At 42.2% G+C, this 27247-nt stretch overlaps 1 protein-coding gene across 1 annotated transcript in view; it reads left to right on the forward strand.

Moving 5' to 3' along the window:
* INPP5A (inositol polyphosphate-5-phosphatase A) overlaps positions 1-27247 on the forward strand; it is a 550538-nt gene that overhangs the window by 133318 nt on the left and 389973 nt on the right. Inside the window, exon 2 of the mRNA XM_075351609.1 lies at positions 25859-25900. Within this exon, the coding sequence (XP_075207724.1) occupies positions 25859-25900 (42 nt within the window). The remainder of the gene's footprint in view (positions 1-25858; positions 25901-27247) is intronic.

Genomic DNA, 27247 nt, shown 5'->3' on the forward strand with positions numbered 1-27247 from the left:
TAAATTCTGTATTCAATGAAGACATAATGTTATATTCCTGAGATAGGTGATGACAGTTGCTGCTGATGAGATTCTATGTGGAGGGGAGGAGCTAGAAGCAGAGCTCCTCCCTTTTCCTTTCTCATCAGCACCAACTTCCCTCTCTTATCTCAGTAATCGAACATTGTGTCTTCACTGCATACAGATTTTACTTGTAAACTGACAAATTTCGGAATAAATGATCAGTCCTGGCAGAGAGAAAATTTCAAAAAGATGTCGTATGCTTCACAATTGATATATAAATGCAGCCAAGCAATAGTGTAACACTGTGATAACAATTAAAATATAACCTTTAATGGTTAATGATTAAAAATATCAAACCACACAACAACTACGGTTGTAGAGAACAACCAAACGGATTGGAGCAGATGTAAAGCTCCTAGTATCACCATGGAAGGACAAACTTCACACGTGGGGGGGGGGGGGGGGGGGGGTGACCTAGCTTGTCACTAGGCGGCGTATATGTAAAGCGACACACATCCGGTCGCACAGTGTTGCCTCACCATCATGCTGAAGGGTCACATGCACGAACAGCGTAATATCCGGTCACGCGGCCGCGCACGTGACCCGGTGACCATGGAAGCGCTGGACGCACATCGGCCAGAGGACCACGTCCGCGAACCGCGCAACATCCGGTCACGCGGCTATGCAAATGATCAAGCGACCATAGACGCGCTGGATGCACATCGGGCAGAGTATTCCATGTGCGAGCAGCGTAATATCCGGTCACGCGGCCTCGTGCGCGATCCGGTGACCATGGAAATGCTGGACGCACATTGGATAGAGGACCATGCGCGCGAACAGCGCGGTGTCCGGTCACGTGGCAATGCAATTAATTAGGCGACCATGGACGCAATATCCGGTCACCAAGCCGTACAAGTAAACCGGTGACCATAGAAACGCTGGACGCACATCTGCTAAAGGGGCACGTGCGCGAGCAGCGCCATATCCGGTCACCCGGCCATGTGAATGGTCTGGTGACCATGGTAACGCCGGACTCCCCACGGGCACCACCCACCCACAGTACGTCTTGCCCCACACTGACTACGCGGCCATACACAGAGGCCACGTGATATCAGAAGAGGGCATAGGACCCAATGAGAGAGTGCCGCAAACAATACGAACCTATAAACAATGACGTTATTAACTATCACTACGAAAAAAGCTGCAAAATGTAGTTTGTCAATTGTAAGACCACTGTCAATAGCCCATGTTAGATGTAGAACCGCACTTTTATGTTAAAAAACCGTGATTGTATAAGGCACAGCTCATACTCAAGAGATAACGTTATTATGAATTCAAGTAGTAGCCGGCTAAAGTTGTATAAGTGCAACACACTACTGACTAATGCCACATGCTAAGGTCATGCAAGGTATAGGCAATGGGGGTCGAGAACAGCAGAGGTGGAGCCGAGGGGGGGGGGAAGCAGGGGGAGGGCAATAGCTGGCAAGCCTCAATATTATAAGGGCTGAAAAGATACAGCCCCAAACGAGGAGAAGGTAAAATATATACGTTAAGGCCGGTTTCACACATCCGGCTTTTCGCCGGTTTGCCGGATCCGGCGCTCTCCCATACAGTGACTACAGTACAGTGACAGCGCAACAAGCGCCGGTCACGTGCTGTCATGTGACCGGCGCATGTGACCCGGAAGTTACAGCGCTGTCACTGTACTGTATTGTCTGTATGGGAGAGCGCCGGATCCGGCAAACCGGCGAAAAGCCGGATGTGTGAAACCGGCCTTACTCAGGTTGTCCTACCAACGAAACCCATATAAGGTAGACATATAGATCGGATTAGGGCAGGCATCCACACAAGTACCGTGACCAAGGGCACGGGGAAAGAAGCTAAGGAGATGAAAAAAGCGGAAAAAAAAACAAAAAACAAATGTTGAGAAGGCCATGATTCCTAAAATGATCCCTAATATGGCCCTAAGAGGCTCCTACCTACCGACGGAGTGTAACAACACCTTAAGGTACCGGGTGCCCCCGTTCCACGATGGCTGTCCCTAGGAGTCCCTCGCTGACCCTACAGGACTATAAGAAGCATCCAAAAGTAAGAATCTAATTGAGGCCTAATGGGGTCTGTGTCCTGAGAGTATGAATCCATCTGCATTCACGTTGGAGAATCCTAAGATCCCAATCCCCACCCTGGGCCGGATAATTAATGAGATCAATGCCCATAAATGTAAGGCCGGAGATATTCCCATTGTGTACGCAGTTCTACATGTTTGGCCAACGGGGTGTCTCTTTTCTTGGCTATATCCCGAAGGTGTTCCCCGACACGCCTCCTGAACTCTCTACTTGTTTTGCCCACATATTCAAGACTGCAGCTACATCTTGCCTTATATATTACACCTCTCGAGCGGCAGTTAATAAACGCTCTAATCTGAAAAGTCTCCCCCGTTACGGAGCTCGAGAAGCTTTTACCAGTCTGAATGTGTAGGCAAGCGACACAGCCACTACATTTGTAACATCCTTTAAGGTCCGAATGCAACCAACTGATTTCCTTAGGACGTACAAAGTGGCTGTGAACGATCCTATCACCGATGGAGCGACCCCGCCGATAGGTGCATTTAGGAAGGGTTCCCACTATATCACCAATATCTACATCCATTTTCAGGATAGCCCAGTGTCGCTCGAGAATCCTGCGTACTTCTATGGAGCAGTTATTAAAAGTGGTGATAAAGTGGAACTTGCCATCCATTGTCTCCTCCTTCTTTGGTGAAGGGACCAGTAGACTTGTCCTGTCTCTTGATAGTGCCGTCTGAAATGCCTGGGAAAGGACCTGATCGGGATAACCTCTTTCTCTAAATCTGCTGCGTAGATCCTCTGCTTGGTGAGAGAAATTCAAGGGGGTCGAACAGTTTCTACGTGCCCGCAGGTATTGGCCCTTCGGGATGCCTGCCCTAAGGGGTCTAGGGTGGTTACTTTCCCAGCGCAAGAGTGAATTCGACGAAGTGGGTTTGCGAAAGGTACTTGTAGCAAGGGTGCCATCTGCCTGTTTTGTAACCAGGATATCCAGGAAAGAGAGCTCCCTTTCACTACTCTCTGCCATAAAATGAAGACCAAGACCAAGGGGGTTCTGATTGATGTCTGAGACAAACTGAAAAAAAGTCTCCTTCGTCCCCCGCCACAATACGAAAACATCGTCTATGTAGCGGGTCCTGGCAGAGAGAAAAGCAGATTTCTCTAATTATTACAATTTAAACTTAAATTATGTATTCAGTAAAGACAATGTTTCATTACTGAGACAGGAGATGGCAGTTGCTGTTGCTGCTGATGAGATTCTATAGAACATCATATAAGAAATTTGCGCAGAACCGACATAAGAGGTTTCAAAATTTTTATTAACAAAATAGTGTAAACAACAAATCATATATAGTGGCATGATATCAGCAGAGAATTGGAGACACAGGACAATTGCTATAATCAGGCAAATAAGGTGTAACATGTATAGTCATAATTAGAGTATTAATTTAACTTTAAGCCATGCACAGTACAATCACACAGGGGATAAGATAGAGATAGGGGCCCCTCCTAGGCAATGTGAAACATATGCTAGAGGAAATGAAGTATAGCCCCGTTATATTGAACACCAAGTGGCACTAATAAATCCAAACACCCCATGTGGATAACAAACAATGCATGGTTTAAGATGTAAATCTAATCCAAACAAATCATCATTACCTGAGAAACCAAGTGCCCTGTCTAGAAAGCTCCTACGCACGTTTCGACGTGCAGTCTTTTTCCAGAGACGTGCAGTCTTTTTCCACTCTCTCCCTGGAAAAAGACTGCACGTCGGAGTTTACCAGACTGGGCACTGTTCTAATAATTAGCGCTGACACAAGGTCAAGTATTATGGTTAGGTTTAATTACCTTTTGTTGACCTGTCTCTTCTAGCAAATATTTGATTTTGATGAGATTCTATGTAGAGGGGAGGAGCTGAAGCAGAGCTCCTCCCTATTGCTGTATGCATGGAATCTTATGAGCACCAACTATCATCGCCTATCTCAGTAAATGAATGTGAATGAATGAATGAATCTGTCCAAGAGGAGAAAAGCTGAATGCTGATATCACAGTTGCTTATTTCCATGTGTTCTATTAATGAGTAATTTAAATTTCCCAATTTTTACAAAACTCATTATATATTTTTTTAGTTTTTGGTTTTTTTTCCCTTTTTTTTTTTGTTTTTTATTTTTACTTTTTTATGGCTGTTTTTTAGTTTTGTTTTATTTTTATTATTTTATATTTTTTAACTATTTACAACAAAAAGACAAGTTACCATAGGTGGTATGTCGTCCTGCTCCGGACCCTCCTTTTGGGAGCTAGGGCCAAGAGCCATATGAAGTGGCATCTGTTAGACTGTGCAGGATGTCTACGTTTTGTAGCTGATCCTGTGGCTTTTATGTATGTGTATATATTTTTATATATATATATAATATTTTGTGTGTATATATATATATATATATATATATATATATATATATATATTTATTTATATATATAATATTTTATATGTGTGTATGTGTATATATATATATTTATTTATATTTTATATATATATTTATATATATTTTTTATATATATATTTAGATATATAATATATATATAATATATATTATATAAAAAACAAACGTGCATGCCTAATGCTCTCATTATCCGGATGGAGCACCTTGTGTAATAAGCCTCTGTTCCCATAAAGGAAGTGGCGCGGGCTGTTCTCTGCTCCGGGTTGTGTCTTGCATCTCAATGTGAGGTTTCATCTGCAGCACAAGAGTTTAACTCTAAATTCTTACAAGTCAAAAGCAAGAAACCGACTTGTCTGTTTCCATTATTTTTATTTCTGTGTGACATAAGAACTAAACATTAAGCATTATAACGCTCCATCTCCGATTTTTAAGGATTCTGCAATTCTTTGAAAATGACTTTTCTTCCTCCGTCTTGTCATTTTTAAGATCTCTGCAGTGTAAACGTGGCCTAAAAAAGGCCACAAATGTAGCAAAACTGAAAACTATGACACAGAGTGAAGGGTTTGCCCCTTCCTGATTTCTTATTCTTTTCTATGTTTGTCATACGTAAATGTATCCGATCACCAAACTAGTTTAAATATTAAACACTGATGACACAAAATGCAGTTTATTTAATTAACGCTTTTGTTATTACTCTACTTCCCAAAGAGGTGATAAACAGTTAATTTAGGTTTTGGGGATCACTTTGATACAGGGCCCTGAAGGTTTGGATTTCTTTTTCCCTTAAAGAGGACCAACCACCATTATTTTCCTATATAAACTAAAGCCAGTGCTATACTGGCGCTATCATGCTGATTCTATACATACCTGTAGTTGTGAGATCGGATGTATACTTTCTGAAATATAGGCATGTAAACTTTGTGAAATGCACTGTTATTTGATTGATGGGTGCAACGGAATATCTAATAGGTGGGTCGGCTTTTGCTAGTTATTCCTGCCCCTTTCTGCGCCTGTCCTTCATTCGCCCCTGTCTTTGTTATTACAGGGGGAAGAGGGAGGGAGAAAAAGGACAGGCAGTAGACAGGGGCGGGAATAACTAGCAAAACCCAACCAACCTATTAGATATTCCATTGCACCTATCAATCAAATAACACTGAATTTCACAAACTTTACTTGCCTGTATTTCAGAAAGTATACATCCGATCTCACAACTACAGGTATGTATAGAATCAGCATGCTAGCACCAGTATAGAACTGGCTTTAGTTTATATAGGAAAATCCTGGTGGTTGGTCCTCTTTAAGGGAAAAAGAAATCCAAACCTTCAGGGCCCTGTATCAAAGTGATCCCCAAAACCTAAATTAACTGTGTTTATCACCTCTTTGGGAAGCAGAGTTCACTTTCCGTAGCCACACCCACAATTGTGGAAGGGATAAAGCTTTATTGTTCCCGCTAATGTAAGTATGGAAAAATTCAAGTTTCCATATGTTGAATTTAGTGGGGAAAAATTAAGAGACCACAGCAAAATTTTCAGTTTTTCTGATTTCTCTTTATATTTTTGAGTAAAATGTAAATTGTTCTTTTATTTTATAAACTACTGACAACGTCTCCAAATTTCTAAGCAATAAATTTTGTATTTATTTTTTGAGAATGAGAAATGGGCAAAATAACAAAAAAAATGCATTGCTTTCAGACCTCAAATAATGCAAAGAAAACAAGTTCATAATCATTTAGAAACAACAATACTAATAATGTTTTACCTCAGGAAGAGTTCAGAAATCAATATTTTGAGGAATAACCGTGATTTTTAATCACAGCTTTCATGTGTCTTGGCATGCATTCCACCAGTCTTTCACACTGCTTTTGGGTGACCTTATGCCACTCCTGGCCCAAAATTTTAAGCAGTTCTTATTTGTTTGATGGCTTGTGACTATCCATCTTCCTCTTAAATTACATTCCAGAGTTTTTCAATGGTGTTCAGGTCTTCAGATTGGACTGGCCAAGAAATGGGTTTTTGTGTGGTGGTCCTTCATCCACACATTGATTGACCCTGTGTGGCATGTGACGCTGTGTGGCATGGCGCATTGTTCTGCTGGAAAAAACAGTCCTCAGAGTTGGGGAACATTGCCTGAGCAGAAGAAAGGAACTGTTTTTACAAGATAACCTTGTATGCGGCTTGATTTAATATTTTCTTCGCAAAGTTCAGCCTTGCTGAAGCATCCCCAGACAATCACCGATCCTCCACCAAATTTCACAGTGGGTGCAAGACACTGTGGCGCGTACACCTCTCCAGGCCTCTGTCTAACCATTAGACGACCAGGTGTTGGGCAAAGTTGGAAATTAGACTCATCAGAGAAGAATACCTTACTCCAGTCCAATTGGGCAGATTAAACTTTGTGACGGACGTATGAATCAAGCCGCATACAAGATTACCCTGAGAAAATAGTTGCTTCCTTCTGCTCTTTACCTATTTTTTATATCCACAAGGCAAATATTATTTAAAGAAAGTTTTGGCAAATTGTAAAGGACTTTTCTTTTACTTTTTAATAGTGATAGTCTATCCTTACATATCGGTCAACAAAATTGATGGAATTCTGATATTGAACGAAGAGATGTTTTGTGCCTCCCTAGACTACGGGGCCTGGGTGCCCCTAATGATGTGGTGTAATACAAGTAGCACAGCTGGGTTTATGGTGTGATGGTCCCAAATATTCATGAAAGCATGCACCATCTACTGCCACTACTCAATGGACAGACCTGTGCCACTTTTAGACCGCCGTCACCCCCTTCATTCAACTGATCGTAGGCAGAGATGAGCGGACCCTTAAACGTTCGGGTTCTGCTGGTCCCTCTGAACTTTTTTAAAGTTCAGTTTTGGATCCAGACTTGACCTAAACTTCATTTGAAGACACTAATTGGGCAGTTTGGGTGTCTGCCCACACGCAGCCAACAGTATACAGATAAATTCCTTGGGAGGGCACGCAGAGTTTTTCCTTTCATTTTTTTTTTTTGTGGTGCACACTACATCCGATCACGCTATTGTTACTCCCAGTGTGATCCGATTAAACACTGCAAGAGGCTCACACCGGGCTGAGCACTGAGCGTACCAGAGCACAGTGATGCTTGAGAGAATGCTTTGCATACTAAAAGCATCGATCTCCAAAAGTCTGAGTTGGTACCAAACCCAAACTTCAGATTTACTCTTCTCTAGTCATGAAGAGTGTGCCAGCGACCACCACCCGTCATGTTTGAGTTATACTATGGGTAGATCATCCTTATCAAAGTCTCAGAAAACTTCCTTAAGATCACCACAGAGAATAGCCGATGTTACCGTATTGATCCGGTGAGGGAGTGTATGTGTAGTTTGTCTTCCTGGGTTCTGATGCTTCCATTAGTGTCTATATTTTCCCCTTGGAGTTAGCGGACCATTGATTTAATTAATAGTCTGCAAAACAGTCCATCCCTGAGGGATAAACGCGCAGATGAAATAAAACCGCTATGATGATCGTATAACAAAGAAATCGTATTCCCCATATTAGTTGTCGTAACTCAAGAGACAGTGGTGAGGCATTTGTAATATTTGCTAGCACATTAATCTTTAGTTTGTGAGGTTGTAACAAATCTACATTTACAGGTGTCTCTTGTTCTCCAACCTCTTGTGCCCATGCAGCGTTTTACCATGGAACATTAACAGCCGAAGTGTAAAAATAAAGTGTAAAATATATATAATATATAGATATAGATATAGATATAGATATATATAGATATAGATATATATAGATATATATAGATATATATAGATATATATAAAAATATATATATAAACCATATTAAATATATATATATAGATATATATTACTAATATATATATATATATATATATATATATATTACAATATTATATATATCATATTGTAATATATATATGTGTGTGTGTGTGTGTGATATATAGATATAGATATATATATATAGAGATTATATATATATATATATATATATATATATATATATATATATATATATATATATATATACACCGTATATATAGTGACATATATTACAATGGTATTATATGTATGTGTGTGTATATATATATATATATATATAGATATAGAGATATATATATATATATATATATATATAATATATATATATAGATATATTTATTAAACACACACACACGGTACAGAGTATTCTACCCCTTTAAATTTTCGCTCTATTTCATTGCAGACATTTGGTAAATTCAAAAAAAAGTTCATTTTTTCTTCATTAATGTACACTCTGCACCCCATGCCCCATCTTGTCAGAAAAAAAACAGAAATGTAGAAATTTTTGCAAATTTATTAGACAGGAAAAACTGAAATATTACATGGTCATAAGTATTCAGACCCTTTGCTCAGTTTTGAGTAGAAGCACCCTCCTTTTGAGCTAGTACAGACATGAGCCTTCTAGGGAATGATACAAGTTTTTCACCCCTGGATTTGGGGATTCTCTGCCATTCTTCCTTGCAGATACTCTCTAGTTCTCTCAGGTTGGATGGTGAACATTGGTGGACGCCATTTTCAGGTCTTTCCAGAGATGCTCAATTGGGTTTAGGTCAGGGCTCTGACTGGGTTGGTCAAGAATGGTCACAGAGTTGTTCTGAAGCCACTCCTTTGTTATTGTAGCTGTGTGCTTAGGGTCATATTCGCTGAAAAAAGACCAAGAAGGCAAAATATCTGCCGGGGGAGGAAAACTTTTGAGCAAAACTGTATTTTACCTGTAGGTTTATATTTCATATTGATATTTGGCCTTGCACGTAGTATTTTCTGTACAGAAACATTCATGACATTCAGTCTACTAGACCCCAATTTTCATACAAGCCGCTTTGCTGTAGCTCTACTGTAAGCCATTACAGTGCAGCTGCCTCTCGCAATACACAGGACTACGAGACAGAAGGGCACATTCATTAGTCACAGAAACAAGTTGTGAATCTATGTAAAACCTGCCAATAATATGATGCCTGAAATATAAACATTAAAATGTCAAAGGTCTTCTGGTAAATGTCTCTAATACTGAGGCTGCATTCACTTGGTCTTATGTTTTGTCTGTTAAGGATACGCAGCGGATGGTTGTGGAAAATCTTTTTACCATTACCATTAAGCGTGGTAATAAAGGGGGAGGTTTATTGGGTATCTGCATGTATCCGAAAAATGTTGGAAGAAATAAAAAAAAAAAAATCTTCCATGTGCTTAAGGCATCACCAAAGAATATATCAAGAATAGGTGACAACAGTTTGGTGCAGTATTTGGGTAATATTGCTTGGAAGCCCATGTACTGTATATTAAGAGGCAAAGTCGGTATAACAATTGATGTATCTTAATAGTCTATAGATGTGCATATAATTAAAGTGCATTCAAGATGTAACATTTGACTGCCCACTAGACTTACAATTTTACGTGACCTCTTGGCTTTGACCCTTTCTGCCACAGGTTCACTTTTCCAGATAACAGTCCTTCCTTGGAATTGACCCTGTGGACCCTTTCATCCCTGTATGGTGATCTTGTTTTACAACAGGGTCCACAGGATTGATTCTAAGGAAGGGTTGCCATCTGGAGGAGTGAACCAGTGGTAGGAAGGGTCAAGGCCAAGAGATCACGTCAAATTGAAAAGCTAGTGGGCAGTCAAATGTTAAGCCAAGGTAAAATTATGGGAATAACCAGAGCAAAACAGGAGAACAGCGGTATATACCAGGACAGTAGAGCTGTTAACTGGCAGTGGGAATCAGAGCTTCAGGAGTTTAAATAGCTGACCCCTCCACCCAGGGTTCTCAGGAAGGAGTTATCAAAACGTAGACCAAAATGAACCCCATAGCTCCCTTTTAATGGGTAGCTCCAAAAGTCCCAAACAAAAATGAACCGCTACAGTCACGCGTCGCTACAATAAAATCGTGCTGCTGCCCACCAGCCAAGGTGGAAAAAGAAGAGACACAAATCAGCCCAGATAAGTTAGGGATTTTTGACCTTGGGGTGAAATTTCTGTAAAACTTAAAATATCACCGTAGCGTGAACTTTTTAATCTTGAAAGTAGGGCATTTTAGTAGAAGCATGTGATCGTGATCTCTTAATCTCAAACAATTTATTGAAACAAACGTCAACAGTGGTGGGTATACCTCCCCAAAATATCAGTGTCTCAATAACTTTGCATGTGGCTTTGAGCATCAATTACATCTGATCACGACGTCTCCTGCTGTTCACAATTGGCATTATTGCCTGCGGAGGCATGTCATCCCACTCTTCTCGAAGGGCGGCTCTCAGATCATTGAGGTTTTTGGGTACAGAGTTACGGCCTCTACAGTCATTCAGCCAATCCCATAGGTTTTCTATGGGATTAAGACTTTTAGAAAGTCATCCTGGCCTCTCCATTTCAGGTACTTCAGCCTCCAGGAACCATTCCCTACTGATGCAACCTTGATGAGTTGGAGCATTGCCGCCCATGAAGATGAAATTAGGCCTGTGTTTTTCATGCAAAGGCACAATGACTGAATTAATGATGTTGTTCCAGTAGTAGGGGCTGGCACTGTACAACTGACAAAGTACAGGGCAGTTTCTGTGTTGACTAGACACACCGGTCCACACTGTATCACCTCTACCAAATGCTCTTCTGGTTACAACAGTGACTGATGCATAGCGCGATCCTCAATGTCTCCAACATCATTAGTGGCCATCATTTCTGCTCAGCATGAAACGACTTTCATCATTGAACAGTCCTTAGTCCATTGGTCTCTTGTCCAGTGTAGAAGCTGCCTGTGCCTGGTGGTGTGGTCAGGTACTTTGCAGGTCATCTAGCACACAGATCTCGCTTATGTAAACTGGTTTGAGTGGTCTGACGTTACACTTAAATGCCTCTCACCTCCCTTAATTAAATGTGCCTGGAGTTGTGTGGCATTAATCATCTGCTTCCGAAGGGCATTGTTCACAATGAAGTGGTCAGCGTGTGATGTGGCCAAAGGACGTCCACTTCTGTGCCTTTGTGTAACTCTTCCACTCTCTCTGTATCTCTGTTGCAACCTGCTGATAACACTCTGTGACACTAAGCTCAGTGGCCGCTTCAGTGTTAAAAACTTGCCATGGCACGGTCCTGCTGATCAATTGTGAGGTGTCGTCTTGGTCTCATGATGTCAAAATGTCAACAGCATGAGGACTGTTTAATACAAATTCTAATTGATCCATGAATCGCACAGTAAATTTTATTGTTCAAACACCTGCTTTGAATTTTGCATTAATTTTTTTGTTAGAAAATAGCAAGTTGTGTAAAAAGTGCTGAAACATTGAACAGTTGGACATGTGCATCCAAAAATTCATAGAAGGTCACATTAAGTTCACCTGAAAAGGTTAGAGTAAATTTTAGGATCATCCTGAAATTTCACCCGAAAGCCAATTATCCCTAACTTTTTGTGAGTATTATTTATTACAAATAATTAATCCAATAACATATTAGATCTTGATTCAGGAAATATATTGAAGGTTCCAAAGATTGATGAAAAAGGGGCATTAGTATAGAAAATGATCTAATGACATGTTAACACAGGTGATGTTATGCTATGAAACTGCATGTTTCGCAGCATTACACAGCTTCATCAGGAGGTTAAGGGAATGTATTTCATACATTGATTTATTTTTTTGTATATCTTGTGTAGTAAAGTATAAAGCCATTATCATATAGGCTATATATCTTTTGCTCTTTGGTTTTATATATTCTGGAAGTTGTAGTTGAAGAATCTGGGGATAAAATAACGTTTTTGCACATAGTGTGGCCTAAAAAAACAAATACCGTACCTTCTGGCTGGAAATTCTCGGTTTATGGCTGGCTTTTTGTGAGCTGAGGCCCGGAACAGGCTGGTCATTGACTTTCCATAATGCTCATTACTCGCGTTGAGCTCATCTGAACATCTGACCGGCTCGAATTGAAGAATGAGCATTCCAGCATTTTAGTGCTCTCCCATCACTAATGAGAAATGGTTTATTTGGGGCATATCCGATCTAGTCAAACCTACAAACCCAAAACTGTCCCCCTACCGTATTTACACTGTGTACAATGACAGAACAAATCTAGATGAAGTAATGATTTTTTTAGGACTTATCAAAGTTTGGCACAGCCAAAAAAATTGTTCTAAAATACAACATACAGGGACTCTATCAGCCCAGAATCACTGTTCACACCAAGTACAGGCGAGTGGTGCATCATGGCTGGTCTATTCCTTTAAATGCACCTTCCCACCTGCTTGGTTTCCATCTATCTTCCATCTATCTTCCATCTATCTTCCATCTATCGTCCATCTATCGTCCATCTATCGTCCATCTATCGTCCATCTATCGTCCATCTATCGTCCATCTATCGTCCATCTATCGTCCATCTATCGTCCATCTATCGTCCATCTATCGTCCATCTATCGTCCATCTATCGTCCATCTATCTTCCATCTATCTTCCATCTATCTTCCATCTATCTTCCATCTATCTTCCATCTATCTTCCATCTATCTTCCATCTATCTTCCATCTATCGTCCATCTATCGTCCATCTATCGTCCATCTATCGTCCATCTATCGTCCATCTATCGTCCGAGTCTATGAAGCTAAAGCTTTCAATCAAACAAGAGGGAAGGATGGAGATTGATAGAAAACAAGCAGATGGGCAGGTGCACTGTAATGATTGGCCCCACCTTGATGCACCGAGCGCTTGTGCTTGGTGTGAACAGTCTTTCTGTGCTGATAGTGCACCTTAAAGTCCCTACTGTACAAGCACTGCTCCTCTGGTGATCGCCCTCATCACAAGTCACCTGAAAGTACAATTTTTCATTTCATTCCTAATGTTGGAACACTCCACCCCCTCCTCCCCATTCCCACCAGAAGATTGATGACTGCTAATTATTTAGAAGTTTCCAAAAGTGAATATTAACAAGCTGCTGTACTTGTAGTTTATAAAGCTGATAACCCCTGTCCGGGCACTGCAGGTGATGCTCATGAGATTATATCTTTAAGGCCGCTTTACACGCAACGACATCGCTAACGAGATGTCGTCGAGTCATGGAATTCGTGACGCACATCCGGCCTCGTTAGCGACGTCGTTGCGTGTGAAACGCAGGAACGACCGTTAACTATCAAAATTACTCGCCTAATCATTGATCGTTGACGCGTCATTCTAATCTCAAATATCGTTGCTCCTTTTGGACGCAGGTTGTTTATCGTTCCTGCGGCAGCACACATCGCTACGTGTGACACTGCATGAACGAGGAACAACATCGTACCTGCGTCCGCCGGCAATGAGGAAGAAAGGAGGTGGGTGGGATGTTACGCCCGTTCATCTCCGCCCCTTCACTTCTATTGGGCGGTCGCTTAGTTACGCTGCTGTGACGGCGCACGAACCGCCCCCTTAGAAAGGAGGTGGTGCGCCGGCCACAGCGACGTCGCAAGGCAGATAAGTATAGTGTGACGGGTCCTAGCGATGTTGTGCGCCATGGGCAGGGATTTGCCCGTGACGCACAACTGACGGTGGCGGGTGCTTTCATGAGCGACATCGCTAGCGATGTCGCTGTGTCTAAAGTGGCCTTTACTAATTAATTAAATTCCCCGACTTGTCAACTCATCAGTTGTGATTTATCTGGCAGCCCCGTCCATAGATAATATTTACTGACTCCTGGTGTCCACTTGTACACTATCGTTTGATATTTTTTTTTTTATTATTGAATATATAGTTAAACTGCTGGGGGTCAAGGTTCTTGGAAAAGTTCAGTATTTAAAGCGAATATTTCTGCTACAAATGTAGAAGTGTTGGTAGGAAAAACATTGCATAAAATATGTGCGTTCTTGACATGTTTTTGATACATTTTTTTGACATCTGTTTGTTAAAATAAGTAAAAAATGCTACGAAAAGCTGAAAGAATTGAAATGTTGAAATATCAAATCTGCAAGGAAAAAAATAAGCAGCATCTGCATGAGACTAAAGAAATCTCAATCATTTTGCTGTTACTGTAAAACGCTGTTTTATGCGATAAATTGCATTCCACTCGGACCCATGTTAGTCTATGGGGCTGTTCCCATCTGTGATTTTCTCTGCAGTTGCAGCATGCTGTGGGTGTAATCCGATCCATATTCACTCGCACCCGTACAAGTCTATGGATTGAGTGAAACATCGCACTGCACTTGGATGACACCAGAGTGCAGTGCGATATACGAATCAGCTGACAATGGAAAAGATAGGGAGATTAATCCCTCTCCTCCGCAGCTGTGATCCGATCGCAGGATCAGATCACAATGGTATGACACTTGGCGTACACTCGCATCATAACTGGAGCCAAGGATCATTAGCATATCGCATCGGATGCCTTACGCTCATGTGGCTCCAGCCTTACTCGACACCTGTTGCTACTTTCTTGCGTTAATTATTTTTCTCTTTTTGATAGTACATAACCAATAACACTTTGTTTTTTTTGGGGGGGGGAGGGGTAAGAGGACTGCTGGACATAGCCTAGTACAGCACTCGACAATCCCTGGCAATGCCATAAACGAGAAGACAATCCATTCCATTCTGACGGGGCTCTACAGTGCCCCAATTATCAGTACTGGTGTTGGCGGTTGGACTCCCAGTGATCACGGTTATTGTTTAGTCTACGAATCATTAGGTTTGCAAATTCAGCAGCAAAAATCTTTCTAAATGTCTTTATTCGGAGCTCATTTTTCTTATCTATGTTGATGAGCTGTAACAGACCCCACTGGTGAGGTTTCATCATCTGGACGTGATCAGGCGAGTTTCCATTAGCAGTGCAGCATGCAGGGATTTGTAGGAACGGTGAGGACTTGTAGGCGCCATCCATATTTGAAGGTTCAGTAGCTTTTTTTTTTTTTTTTTTTTTTTTCTTTTTCATTTTTACCATGATGTAAGCTTTTGTATCTACACGACTGGGCAGCTCCATTAATGGCAGCTTATAGCGGAGACGGAGCTTGTTCTGTGCGGCATTGTATGAGAGATGATCTATCGTTGACATAAATTCATAGTGTTTTTCGGAGTGTCGTGCTAAACGAGTATTGCTGTTAAGGGCGTTGTATGTGTGAAGTGTCAGGCCAAAATATGGCTGCAGTGATTTATATCTCCCCTGTGCGAGATAAATGTCGTTAGTGATCGGATATGGTGAAATCTCATGCGTTTTGATTCAACCCACACAGTGTCTTCCTCTGCACAATTAATTATTTTTATACATAGAAGATACTCTGTATTATATATGCACAAAATATACTTTTGCACTTTAAAATGGGGGGAAAGAAAATTGCTTGAAATTACTATCCAGAAGGATGGGGGGGGGGGTTATGGGTTTTCCAAAAAGGCAAAGGTTTTTATTTCCAAACTCTTCCCCCTGTACATCCTATACCAAGACATGTGAAATGGTAAGTTTCTTTATAAGCTGATTGGCAAACAGCTAATTTTGCACTGGTGGAAAGTGGATACCTATGCAGGGTATAGCTATGTGCATACCGTGCATTTTTTTTATTAGGTTTTTTATTGCTTTTTTTTTTTTACAAATCTGCACCAAAATCAGAATTCCTATGCTGAAGCTTTGTTGCTTGTTAATGGTTTTTTTTTTTGCATGCATTTTTTTTTAGACCTTCCACCCTTTGACGTCATTAAAAAAAAAAGCACCAATACGAATGTATTTTTTGGTGTTTTTATGCCAGAAGGTGCGGATTTCACACATTTCTGCACCAAATCTGCAGTGTGCGCACATGTAAGCCTATGGTCACACACTGCATCTTTTACTGTGTTTCTAGTGCATTTTTGAGGTCACAAAGATGCACCTAAATGCATGCACTTCCTTCCCCCAGCAAAGTCTGAGTTTTCTATTTTGCTGTCTACACAGTGTTTGGTTGTTTTTTTTTTTTTTTGGGGGGGGGGGGGGGGGGTTTGGCTGCGTTTTTGAAGATGCAGCATGTCATTTTTTTTGTTTTTCCAGTGTTTTTGAGCCCTTCCAGACAATGGATTTAATGAAAAAAAAAAAAATGCATTGGGTAAAATGTGGCAAAAACTCGTGCGTTTTTTGATGTAGGTACTTTTTTTGTGTGTTTTTTGGGGCCAAAAACGCATCTTTGTAGTTAAAAAGATGGACTGTGAACATATCCTAATTCTGCAAGAATAGGGAACAATTGTGCAGACAGGTGCTCCATTGGGAGGGTATGTCTGAGCCGGACACAGCCTGTGTGATGTGGGTATGTACACCCTTATAAACTTAAAGGGGTTGTCCACTACTTTCACATTGATGGTCTATCTTTAGGCTAGGTCATCAATGCCTGATCGTTCGGTGTCTGACACCCCTCATCCTCAGCTGATCAGCTTTTCTTTGTGCTGGCGGCGGCAGCCGGGGTCCAACATGCCACACCCCTGCCGTTGTCTGTCCCGGCGGTGGCAGCAGGCAACCGGAAATCCTTTGTTCCCTAGCTGCTACGTCTTCTGACAGTGGCCACGGCCGTGTACTGCACATCCGCCTCCTATTGATCTGACTGGGAGGCAGATGCGCAGTACCCAGTCACTATCCGAGAGAGAGCAGCTCTGGTACTGAGGATTTCCGGTTGCCTGCTGCCAACGCCGGGACAGACAACGGCAGGGGTGTGGCATGTTGGACCCCGGCTGCCGCCACAAACACCGAGACCATCTGATCAGCGGGGGTGCGGGGTGTCAGACACCGGCCGATCAGACATTGATGACCTATCCTATGGATAGACCATCAATGCAAAAGTAGCGGACAACCTCTTTTAATTAGATTTAGACTGGTAGTCTGATATTTGAGATTATGGAGATTATTTTAAGCCACATTCCACCAGAAAACGCCCCGAAAATTCCAATAAATATGGGCATTCCTTTGCAATCTACACAACACTGCCATAAAGACCAAACATCATGCCTTATTCCAAAGGCCAAGAAATATAAATTGATCATCACTTTTCCCGAACCTTTTTTTCCCTTTTGGGGTGGGGGAGGGTAATTCCCTGTTTCATAACAATGTTAGATCTTCACGAACAAAGTAACAATCTAATATTTATTTTGTTATAAGTAAATAATTCTTCATACCCCAGAGTCATTTATTCCAAGGCTTACCGTAACTTTAGATATATTGCATTTTAATTGGGAATGCTGCTCTTTGTAATATATGTACATAAAATTAGTCACAATCCAACTTAAAGCATTTGCCTTCAAGTATGTGAATATATATTAAGCAGAACTTCAAAGGAAGCAGACGCCAGCTGGGCCCGGCAGTAATGAGGCAGTCTTGAAATGTCATGATTATCGACTTTCAAATTAGATCTCTTTATATAGTTAATCGCCTGTTATTACGTAGCCGGTTATCTTTACCCGGCAGTTAGCAGTCATTTTCATCCATAATTTGCTACTGTATCAGAAGGTAAGGGCGAATACAGAAAAGGGGGCTTTACACGCTACGACATCGCTAATGCGAACTCGTTGGGGTCACGGAATTTGAGACGCACATCCGGCCGCATTAGCGATGCCGTTGCGTGTGATACCTATGAGCGATTTTGCATCGTTGCAAAAACGTGCAAAATCGCTCATCGGTGACATGGGGGTCCATTCTCAAAAATCGTTACTGCAGCAGTAACAAGGTTGTTCCTCGTTCCTGCGGCAGCACACATCGCTCAGTGTGACACCGCAGGAACGAGGAAGCTCTCCTTACCTGCCTCCCGGCCGCTATGCGGAAGGAAGGAGGTGGGCGGGATGTTACGTCCCGCTCATCTCCGCCCCTCAACTTCTATTGGGCGGCCACTCAGTGACGTCGCTGTGACGCCGCACAGACCGCCACCTTAGAAAGGAGGCGGTTCGCCGGTCACAGCGACGTCGCCGGGCAGGTAAGTATGTGTGACGGGTCTGGGCGATGTTGTGCGGCACGGGCAGCGATTTGCCCTTGTCGCACAATAGATGGGAGCGGGTACCCACACTAGCGATATCGGGACCAATATCGCAGTGTGTAAAGGGGCCTAAAGTTTAGTAGAAGTATCAGCCCAAACTGATTGTATAAACGGAGCACATAGCCTTGTAGGAGATGGCACCGCCATAAAAAAGTTGTGTTCCACTTGTCTCTTGTGTTTTGTAGAAATGATAAACCAATTTACTCGTCTAGCAAAGCAAGATTTCCCATAGGAAATCATTGGAATGCTGACAATCCGTTCCACAACTTGTAGCATGTCCCTTCCTGGTCCCCTATTGTGCCATTCCACGCGCGCACACGCACAGACGCGTGCGTACGCGCACGCACAGACGCGTGCGTGCGCGCATGCTCACTATTATCCTCTGTTCCCTCACCGGCCTGGTTCTTGCAGTCCGCCGGTAACCATGGCGGTCGATGCAAGGGCTGCCGCTGTCAGGCCTTCAGCAGCTGACGTCATTGCCATGAGCCGCTTGCCTCTGTGATTGGCCAGGGAGCTGACATCAGTGGCTCTGATTGGTCAGCGCGCTGCCATTGGGAAGCACAGCGGCAGCTCATGTATCGGTCGCGCTGGTTACCGGACCCACATACCGGCGGACTACGCCCAGAGGGAACGGAGGATATGTGAGCATGATATGTACAGTATGTGTTTGTGCCTACGGAACCGGAAGTGTGTGCGGTGAGTATTTGCTCGTATAGCAAAGCTTGCTCGTAAATCGAGTTACAAATTTGCAGCAAGCTTTACCCGTATAGCGAATTACTCACACACCAAGTTACTCATAAACCGAGGTTCCACTGTTTTTGATATATTTTAATTTCTGTAGCACAGAGACTAGAATAACCTTTTAAAGGTGCAATTTTATTTTTTACAGGGGTTATATCCACCTCCAAATCTTTGTGCTTAGTTAATACCGTGATGTAGGTTGATGGTCATATGGGTGATCACATGACACGAGGCCATAATGAAAAGTGAAAAATGTCCAATGGAGGTCAACAGAAGACAAGATGAAATTGTGGCACAATGCTGTTGCATAAAAAGTCCTTTATTGTGGATTCATGAAAGGCAGCAGCCGTTTTGTGCTGTTGGGCTTCTGCGGGTCCTTGGACCCGTAGAAGCACAACAGCACAAAACTGTTGTCATCCTCCAAAGTGCCAGTATCTGGTTTCTGACCTGCTTGACTTTCATGAATCCACAATAAAGGAGTTTTTAAGCAACAGCGTTGTGCCACGATTTCATCTTGTGTTGATCTCCATTAGACTGGTTCCTTTCTGGTGAGCACCGCTGCATAGAGCCTTGGGGGATATTCTCACTCCTCCTTCGCCTCGCAGTACTGAACCAGGTTTCACGATGGTGCCGTACTGCATCTGTTTTTTGTTTTTGTTTTTTGAAAGATGGAAAAATGTATAAATGCTTTTGAGCTAGGATAACACTAAGGTAAATATCGCCAATGTTTCCTTTATATGTAAAGCACATTTTTTGGGAGTGCTTCTTTAGGCCACAGGAGACCCTTTTCATCAGGTGATACCATAAGCATGCACCGCTTGGTGAATAATACATGTTTTTATGATGGAGGAAAGGGGGTTAATAATGTGTCTGGAAGGTATAATCTTTTTTGTAACTAAGGATATTAGTGTCCACTACTTTTACATTGATGTTCTCTCCCTAGGAGAGGTCAATGTCTGAAATGCTGGGGTCCAACACCCTGCACCCCCTGCCATGCAGCCCTCCTTGGTGCCGGCGGTGGTTGCAGGCGGCCGAAAATGCTCAGTTCCAGATCTGCCCCTCAACTGATGGCAGTAGGGAGCTGCACGTCCACCTCCCATTCAAATCAATAGGAGGCGGATGTGCAGTACTCTGCCATGGCTGCAATCAGAAGATGGGGCAACTCCAAAACTGAGCATTTCCACCGGCGGCACCGAGGACAGATAATCGGCGGGGCTGCTAGGTGTCAGACCCCGGCCGATCAGAAATTGACCCAAGGATAGACCACTAGTGGACAACCCCTTTTTAGCTTGTTGGAATTCAATATGGCTGATCCCTCTTTCCCCTGTCATCTGCCATTAAAAAGTTGTTATATTTGGCTACTACATACTACTTATTTCTAATATTCAAGGCCACCTTTTCTAGGAAAGGACATTCATTGACTCAAACATTTCTTACGAAAAAATTTTAACACCGGCAATTGGTCATTGGTCGGCTATAGACATTGTTTATTCTTCTTCCCCCCCCGAGGAGTCAATGGTTTGTTGAAATCTTCTAAGCTTTAGACATGAGTGTGGGCACATCTAGAGGGTTACTGAAATCCTTTTCTCTAGTGTTTAAAGGAGTAATTAAAGGGAACCGGTCACCAGATTTGTTGACTATAAGCTACTGCCACCACCAGTGGGCTCTTATATACAGCATTCTAACATACTGTATATAAGAGCCCAGGCCGCTGTGTAGAACGTAAAAAGCACTTTATAATGCTTACCTAAATGGTTGGTGCGTGTCAGATGGGTATCTCCGTTCTCCAGTGTCAGCGACTCCTCTTTCAGCCATCTTTTGTCCTCTGTCTGAATCCTGTGTGCATGACGCGTCCTACGTCACACTCACCGGTCCCGCGCAGGTGCACTACAATGCTTTGATCTTCTCAGGGAAGATCAAAGTGCGCCTGCGCAGGACCTCAATGCCGGCGAGTGTGGATGACGTAGGACGCGTCATGCACCCCGGCTTCAGAAGAAGGATGACAAAGATGGCCAAATGAGGAGGCGCTGACACCGGAGAACGGAGACGCTCATATGACCCAACTCCACCGCAGCGACAGTTTTAGGTAAGTATTATAAAGTGATTTTTACGTTCTACACAGCGGCCTGGGCTCTTATATACAGCATGTTAGAATGCTGTATATAAGAGCGCACTGGTGGTGGCCGCAGCTTAGAGTTCCCAAATCTGGTGACAGGTTCCCTTTAATTCACTAATACATGGATTTGGGTTTTATAACATTTCTGTTTTCAAAGCTCATCCCTTAGTGTGGGGCATCTTAAAAAAGAACATGGAAAAGTCTTCTCCATATCACATCTATCGAAGGATCCCCGGAGGATCACCCAACCCAGACTCTACATAAAGTAAATCCTGTACTGGAAACTTTGGCCCCTTCTTTAGCAGTACACATGTTTTGACTGGATTTTTAATTATAGTCATTACCAGTTAATAAGGTTTAAAACCTCCGGTTAAATGTGTTTATTTTTTATGTCGTTTAGTATGTAGACTTTTTATGAAAGAAGTCAAAAGGTGTAGTTAATCCAGGTTCATTTTTTTGGAAGTCGGCCAAGTTAGTATATCTGAAGGACTAATGTTCTGTAGCTGCCCCGCGGCAAGGAAACACTCGGTAATGATCCAGCCGCTGCGTGCGGTGCCATCCCAGTCACTTTTCTCAGTTGGTAAAATAATCAGAATTTGTTTCTGACACGGAGTGCTCTCGTATTTCATTGTGTTTCCGTAGAAGAATATCTGTATCCTAAGTCAATTTTGTGATTTGTAAGTTTTTATATTTTCTTTGTGGTTGGAATAATAATAATAATGTGTCCTGGGTTCTGGTTAAGGAAGATAAGAGTTTCTGCTTTTACAAAGGTTTCATATGACTATTCTTGGTTGTAATTCTGTGTAAATTCGTTGCATATGAGATTTTTGATTTCTTAATGTACACATTTTGCTCTAATGGTCACCAAATTTTGGCCTTCTAAGCTAAAACTAGCACCTAAAGCAGTGCCTGTGCTGCATTCCATGAAGGTGCATGTTATCCCCTAACCCCCCCCCCCCCAAAATACCTTTACAAAAATCTCCCACCATGTATGTAAATTGTCTGGTTCAATGGCTGTCCTAATCTGAGCTTCCTGTCCCTCCTTTCACCCTCTTCCTGTGATGATTGACTTGAATGACGCCTCGGACGCCATCCACGTAGGCAGGCAAAAGCTCCATATTCCCGGCTCGCGCAGGCACACTTCACTCTGCCCTGTTGCTGGCAGAGCTGAAAACATAGGTGTGCCTGCGCAAACCGGCGAATTCGAAGCGCAGGCGTGAGATTTTCCCAGTAATGTGGATGACATCACCCGCTTTATCGCCGGGCAAAATCCTGCGCCAAGAACTCGCCAGTTTGCGCAGGCGCACCTATGTTTTTGGCTCTGCCTGCAATAGGGTAGAGTGAAGTGCGCCTGCGCGAGCCGGGATTATAGAGATTTTGCCAGCCCAAGTGGATGACGTCCGAGGCATCATCCACGTCAATCAGCACAGAAAGGTGAAAGGAGGGACAGGTGGTGCAGATTAGGACGCCCATCGGACCGGACTGGACAATTTTATAAAATCTCACGCCATGTATGTAAAGGTATTTTTGGGGTCTACAACTACGTGCAACTTTATAGAATGCAGCACAGGTGCTGTTTAACACTAGAACTACTGAGGTAGTCATTTTCACTACTTTGCACCATGTATTTCTATATAGGTGTCACGAGTCCAGTAGTTCTAGTGTTAAGGTGCAAGTTTTAGTTTAGGCTATGTGCCCACGCTGCGGATTTTGCCGCGGATTTTCCGAAATTCTGCAACAGCGGCACTTCCAAGCCATTTCAATGGCATTTTGGAAATGCTGTGTCCATGCTGCGGATTTTTCCGCGGCGGATTTGCCGCGGATTTTGATCCGGAAAAATCTGCAGCATGTCAATTATTGTTGCGGATTTTGGTGCGGATTTGGGGTATAGAATGGGGAAAAAAAAAATCCGCATCAAAATCCGCGGTAAATCCGCAGCAAATCCGCGGCAAAAATAAGGTGCGGATTTGCCGCGAAAGTCGCGGATTTTCATGCAGAAAAATCCGCAGGTACATTCTACCGTGGACACACAGCCAGAAGGCCAAAATCTGGTGACAGGTTCCATTTAAATGTGTTCCCTGTGTGGGCATATGCTCTGCTGGAATGTGTGGGATCATATTGGGCTCTCTTCCTAATTACCAAAGTGGTGAGCAGTCTGGTTCATCTATATTTTGCATTGTAACCCATTGGCTGTAATTAAAGATTTTGTTGTGGACATGTCAACAGCTTTCCAACACTGGGGGGTATGTGTTTAAAGATAGGGAGCCATCTTGGATAAGTGTGAAGAAGCAATACTCTTTGTGAATATGCTCCACGCTCCAGCAGTACCTCTCCAGTCTCCTTTGCACAGGAAAGTCATGGACACTAGTCATTTCACCACTTGAGTCACTGGCTTCAGGATCAGGAGAGATCACCCTTGTCCAGTGTAGACCATTAGAGCGGGGAGCCAATTCCTGGGTTTGAATATAGCTTCTTTTCTTTTATCCGCATAACAGGCAGAAAATAAAGGAGTTGACTAAAGAAAGACATAGATGATGTTTTTGCAAAATGCTGTCGGGGTTCTATGTCTGCATCTGATTACTGACCAGCACTGCCTTTTCATAAAGGAAGAGGACTTAATCTCTAGCGCCACCTATTGGAAGTAGCAATCCTAAGCAACGTCAATTCAACTCTTTAATGACCTGTCCCACATGACTTGGGATAAAATCCAAACTAGAATCTGTTTGCAGACTTGATGTGTCGTGGTGTTGCCTCTCGTCAGTGCAAAGCATAAGATATGATTTGACTCTATTAGAGGCTTATGACTTGGGTCTAAGGGTAATAAAAACCTCTCATAAAGCTAAATCAGACTCCTACTTTGCACACAGAGGCTTATGCTTGGGATCTAAGGGATAACAGAAGCCTCTCATATAGCCAAATCAGATCTCATACTTTGTGCTGACAAGGGGAAACACCTCAAAATACTGCATCTGCAAATTGAGATTCTGGTTTGGCTTAAGTCATAAGCAAGACTTGTAAATTAAGATTTCTACTTTCAATACGGAGCACTAAAGTTCAAGCCCACTTCCTCTCTAAATATGCAGTCTAACTGTACACTTGCCGGGTTAGTAATGGGGGGGTTTGATAGAGGCCTCTTCATTACTATCCCCTGGGCTTAATGCCAGCTGTCAATTCACAGCTGACATCAACCCCAAAAGTATTACCTCGATTGACACCGCACCAGGGCAATCAGGAAGAGCCAAAGCACCAGAATTGACATCTCTAGTGGATGCGCCACTTCTTGGACAGCTGCAAGCTTTTTTTTGTTTGTTTTTGGGGTTTTTTAGGCTGAGGTGTGTCAAATAACCCTGGGCCTTCCAAGCCTGATAATACCAGCCCTCAGCTGTCTGCTATACCTTAGCTGGTTATCAAAATAAGGTGGACCCCACACCGTTTTTTTAAAAATGATTTGAATAAATAAAAAATGGAATTGGGCCCAAGCTATTTTTGATAACCAGCTAAGGTAGAGCGGAGAGCTGCAATCCTCAGCTGTCTGCTTTATCTTGGCTGGCTATCAAAAATAGAGGGGACACCACATCATTTAGTTAGTTCACAGCAGCGTCCAGGCATCTTCCACATGCAAAAAACCTTGTTGATTGGCTGCGCTACAACCTTTCAACAAACTTTATTAGCATATGAACAGTACTCAAACTTTTAGAAAAGTCTGTGTTCGAGTTTGAGCCCCAGACACCAGGTGTCCGGTACGAACCCAGAACTTTACAGTTCAGCAGGTGTGCTTATCCCTACTGACAAACAGTGATATACTCCCCCGAATATAACGGTCAGTAAGTGAAACTTGAGCTCAGTAAGGCTAGTTTCACACTTGCGTTGGACGGGATCCGTAGCATTGCGTTGTGTGACGCATGCAACGGATGCGTTGCACATAGTGGCACAACGCATGCTACAGATCGTACAAAATAACGCAATCCGTTGTAGTTTTTTTTCCTTGACTTTACACATCTGAGCATGTGCAGTTCTGTAAAGACAGCTGCGTTAACGGAATCCGTCAAATGACGCATTCTAACGGAATCCGCCACCATAGGCGTCCATTATAAAAACAACGGACGCCTAACGGATTCACGGATTCCTGCAGATTGCGTTTTTTTGACACTCCGCCAAGCGCAGAAAAACGTTACATGCTGTGTTCCATCCGCCCGACGCAGCGTCAAAATAACGACGCTGCGTCGTCCAGCGGATGCAACGCAGACACTTGCATTACAGTGCGTCGTCCATACAAGTCTATGGAGAATAGCGCAGTGCGTTAACGGACTACGCTATTCTCCATAGTGACGGACTGCGCTGAACGCAAGTGTGAAACTAGCCTAAGTCACATATTGCAAATCATAGGGTGAATCAAACTTTTATTTGTGTTCTGTTACCGTTATTTTTTTATTTTCTGTGGGGTTTTTTATTAGCAGACTTTAGTGAAGTTTATGGAACAAAAAATGTGATGACTCTACTTTAACTTGTTGCCGGTTACTAAATGTGTCTTATTTTTTTAATTGTTTCAGACAGAGAACCTTCAAAAAAATTGGCTGCGGGAATTTTATCAGGTATGAAACCTCATGATTTAACTTTTAATTTGTCATGACTGTGAAATGGTTTGTAGAATTTTTTATTATAGGTTAGTTTGCAATTCTTTGTGTTTTGTTTTAATACATGTAGCGTTATTAAATACAAAGGGTTTTTTTGTGAATTTTTCAAATTAGGCACAACTGAAAAAGCATGTACTTTTTAAAAGTAATGTAATTTAAAGGGAATCTGTCACCAGGTTTTTGCCACCGAATCTGAGAGCAGCATAATGTAGGGGCAGAGATCCTGATACCAGCGATGTGTCACTTACTGGGCTGCTTAGTGTAGTTTTGATAATCTTCTGCTGATTAATCAGTGATTTTATCTTTACAAGACTACTTGGCGTGCTGCAGATAGTCCAGCATATTCATGAGCTCTGTATAACTGCTAGATCTGCAGCAGAGAAAACATTGATTTTAACACAATGACAGCAAACAGCTCTGTAAGTGACACATCACTGGAATCAGGGTTTCTGTCTCTACATTATGCTGCTGTCAGATGGGGGAGCAAAACCTGGTGACAGATTCCCTTTTAAGTATTTTTTTTTTATTTTACATAGTTACTGAATAAACTAATTCAATAGGAACATACAACCACTTTACACATTATCATCATAATAGCAAAGTGGAAAGAAAATAGGATTAATTCTAGCTTTTACTAAGTTGCTTACAAATTCTGATCTATATTCCAATGATGTAAAAATATTGCACTTACCAATGACCAAGTGTAAACCCGTGAGAAAGATAGAGAAAGATGTAGAGGTGAAAAATACTTGACAGCAGAGACCTATGTAGAAGAGGAGATTCTCCCTGATTCACTGAGTAATATCTAGTGATAACAAATTGTTGACTAAACTAAAGATACAATATGTGGCAATGGATTATTTGTTACAGATTAGCTATGCTCTTTGCTATTGTGGTACAAGTGTTTCATGACCTTGTTACGCTATTCCTATGCAGCAGTGTTCATTTTGTCTGTGTCCCAACGTGTTTCACCCAGTACACATTCACTGGGCACGTCAGGAGGCTTATTATAGAAGTGCAGAGCCGAGCAATACATTTCCACCGGTCACAATAAAATTCCTTCTAAAAACTTGCAAACGTACCTTAGATAATCAGTGAATCTGGGACAGTCTTTCACATTTTTATGCCTTTCTCTACATTGAGGGTTATAGACTTTACTATAGGCACAATGGTTTTGTGTATGTAGAATTTTATATATACATGTATGTATGTATGTATGTATGTATGTATGTATGTATGTGTATAATATATATATATATATATATATATATGTGTATATATGTGTGTGTGTGTGTGTGTGTGTGT

The sequence above is a fragment of the Anomaloglossus baeobatrachus genome, chromosome 5 (genome assembly GCF_048569485.1).
Source record: "Anomaloglossus baeobatrachus isolate aAnoBae1 chromosome 5, aAnoBae1.hap1, whole genome shotgun sequence".
Classification (NCBI taxonomy): Eukaryota; Metazoa; Chordata; class Amphibia; order Anura; family Aromobatidae; genus Anomaloglossus; species Anomaloglossus baeobatrachus.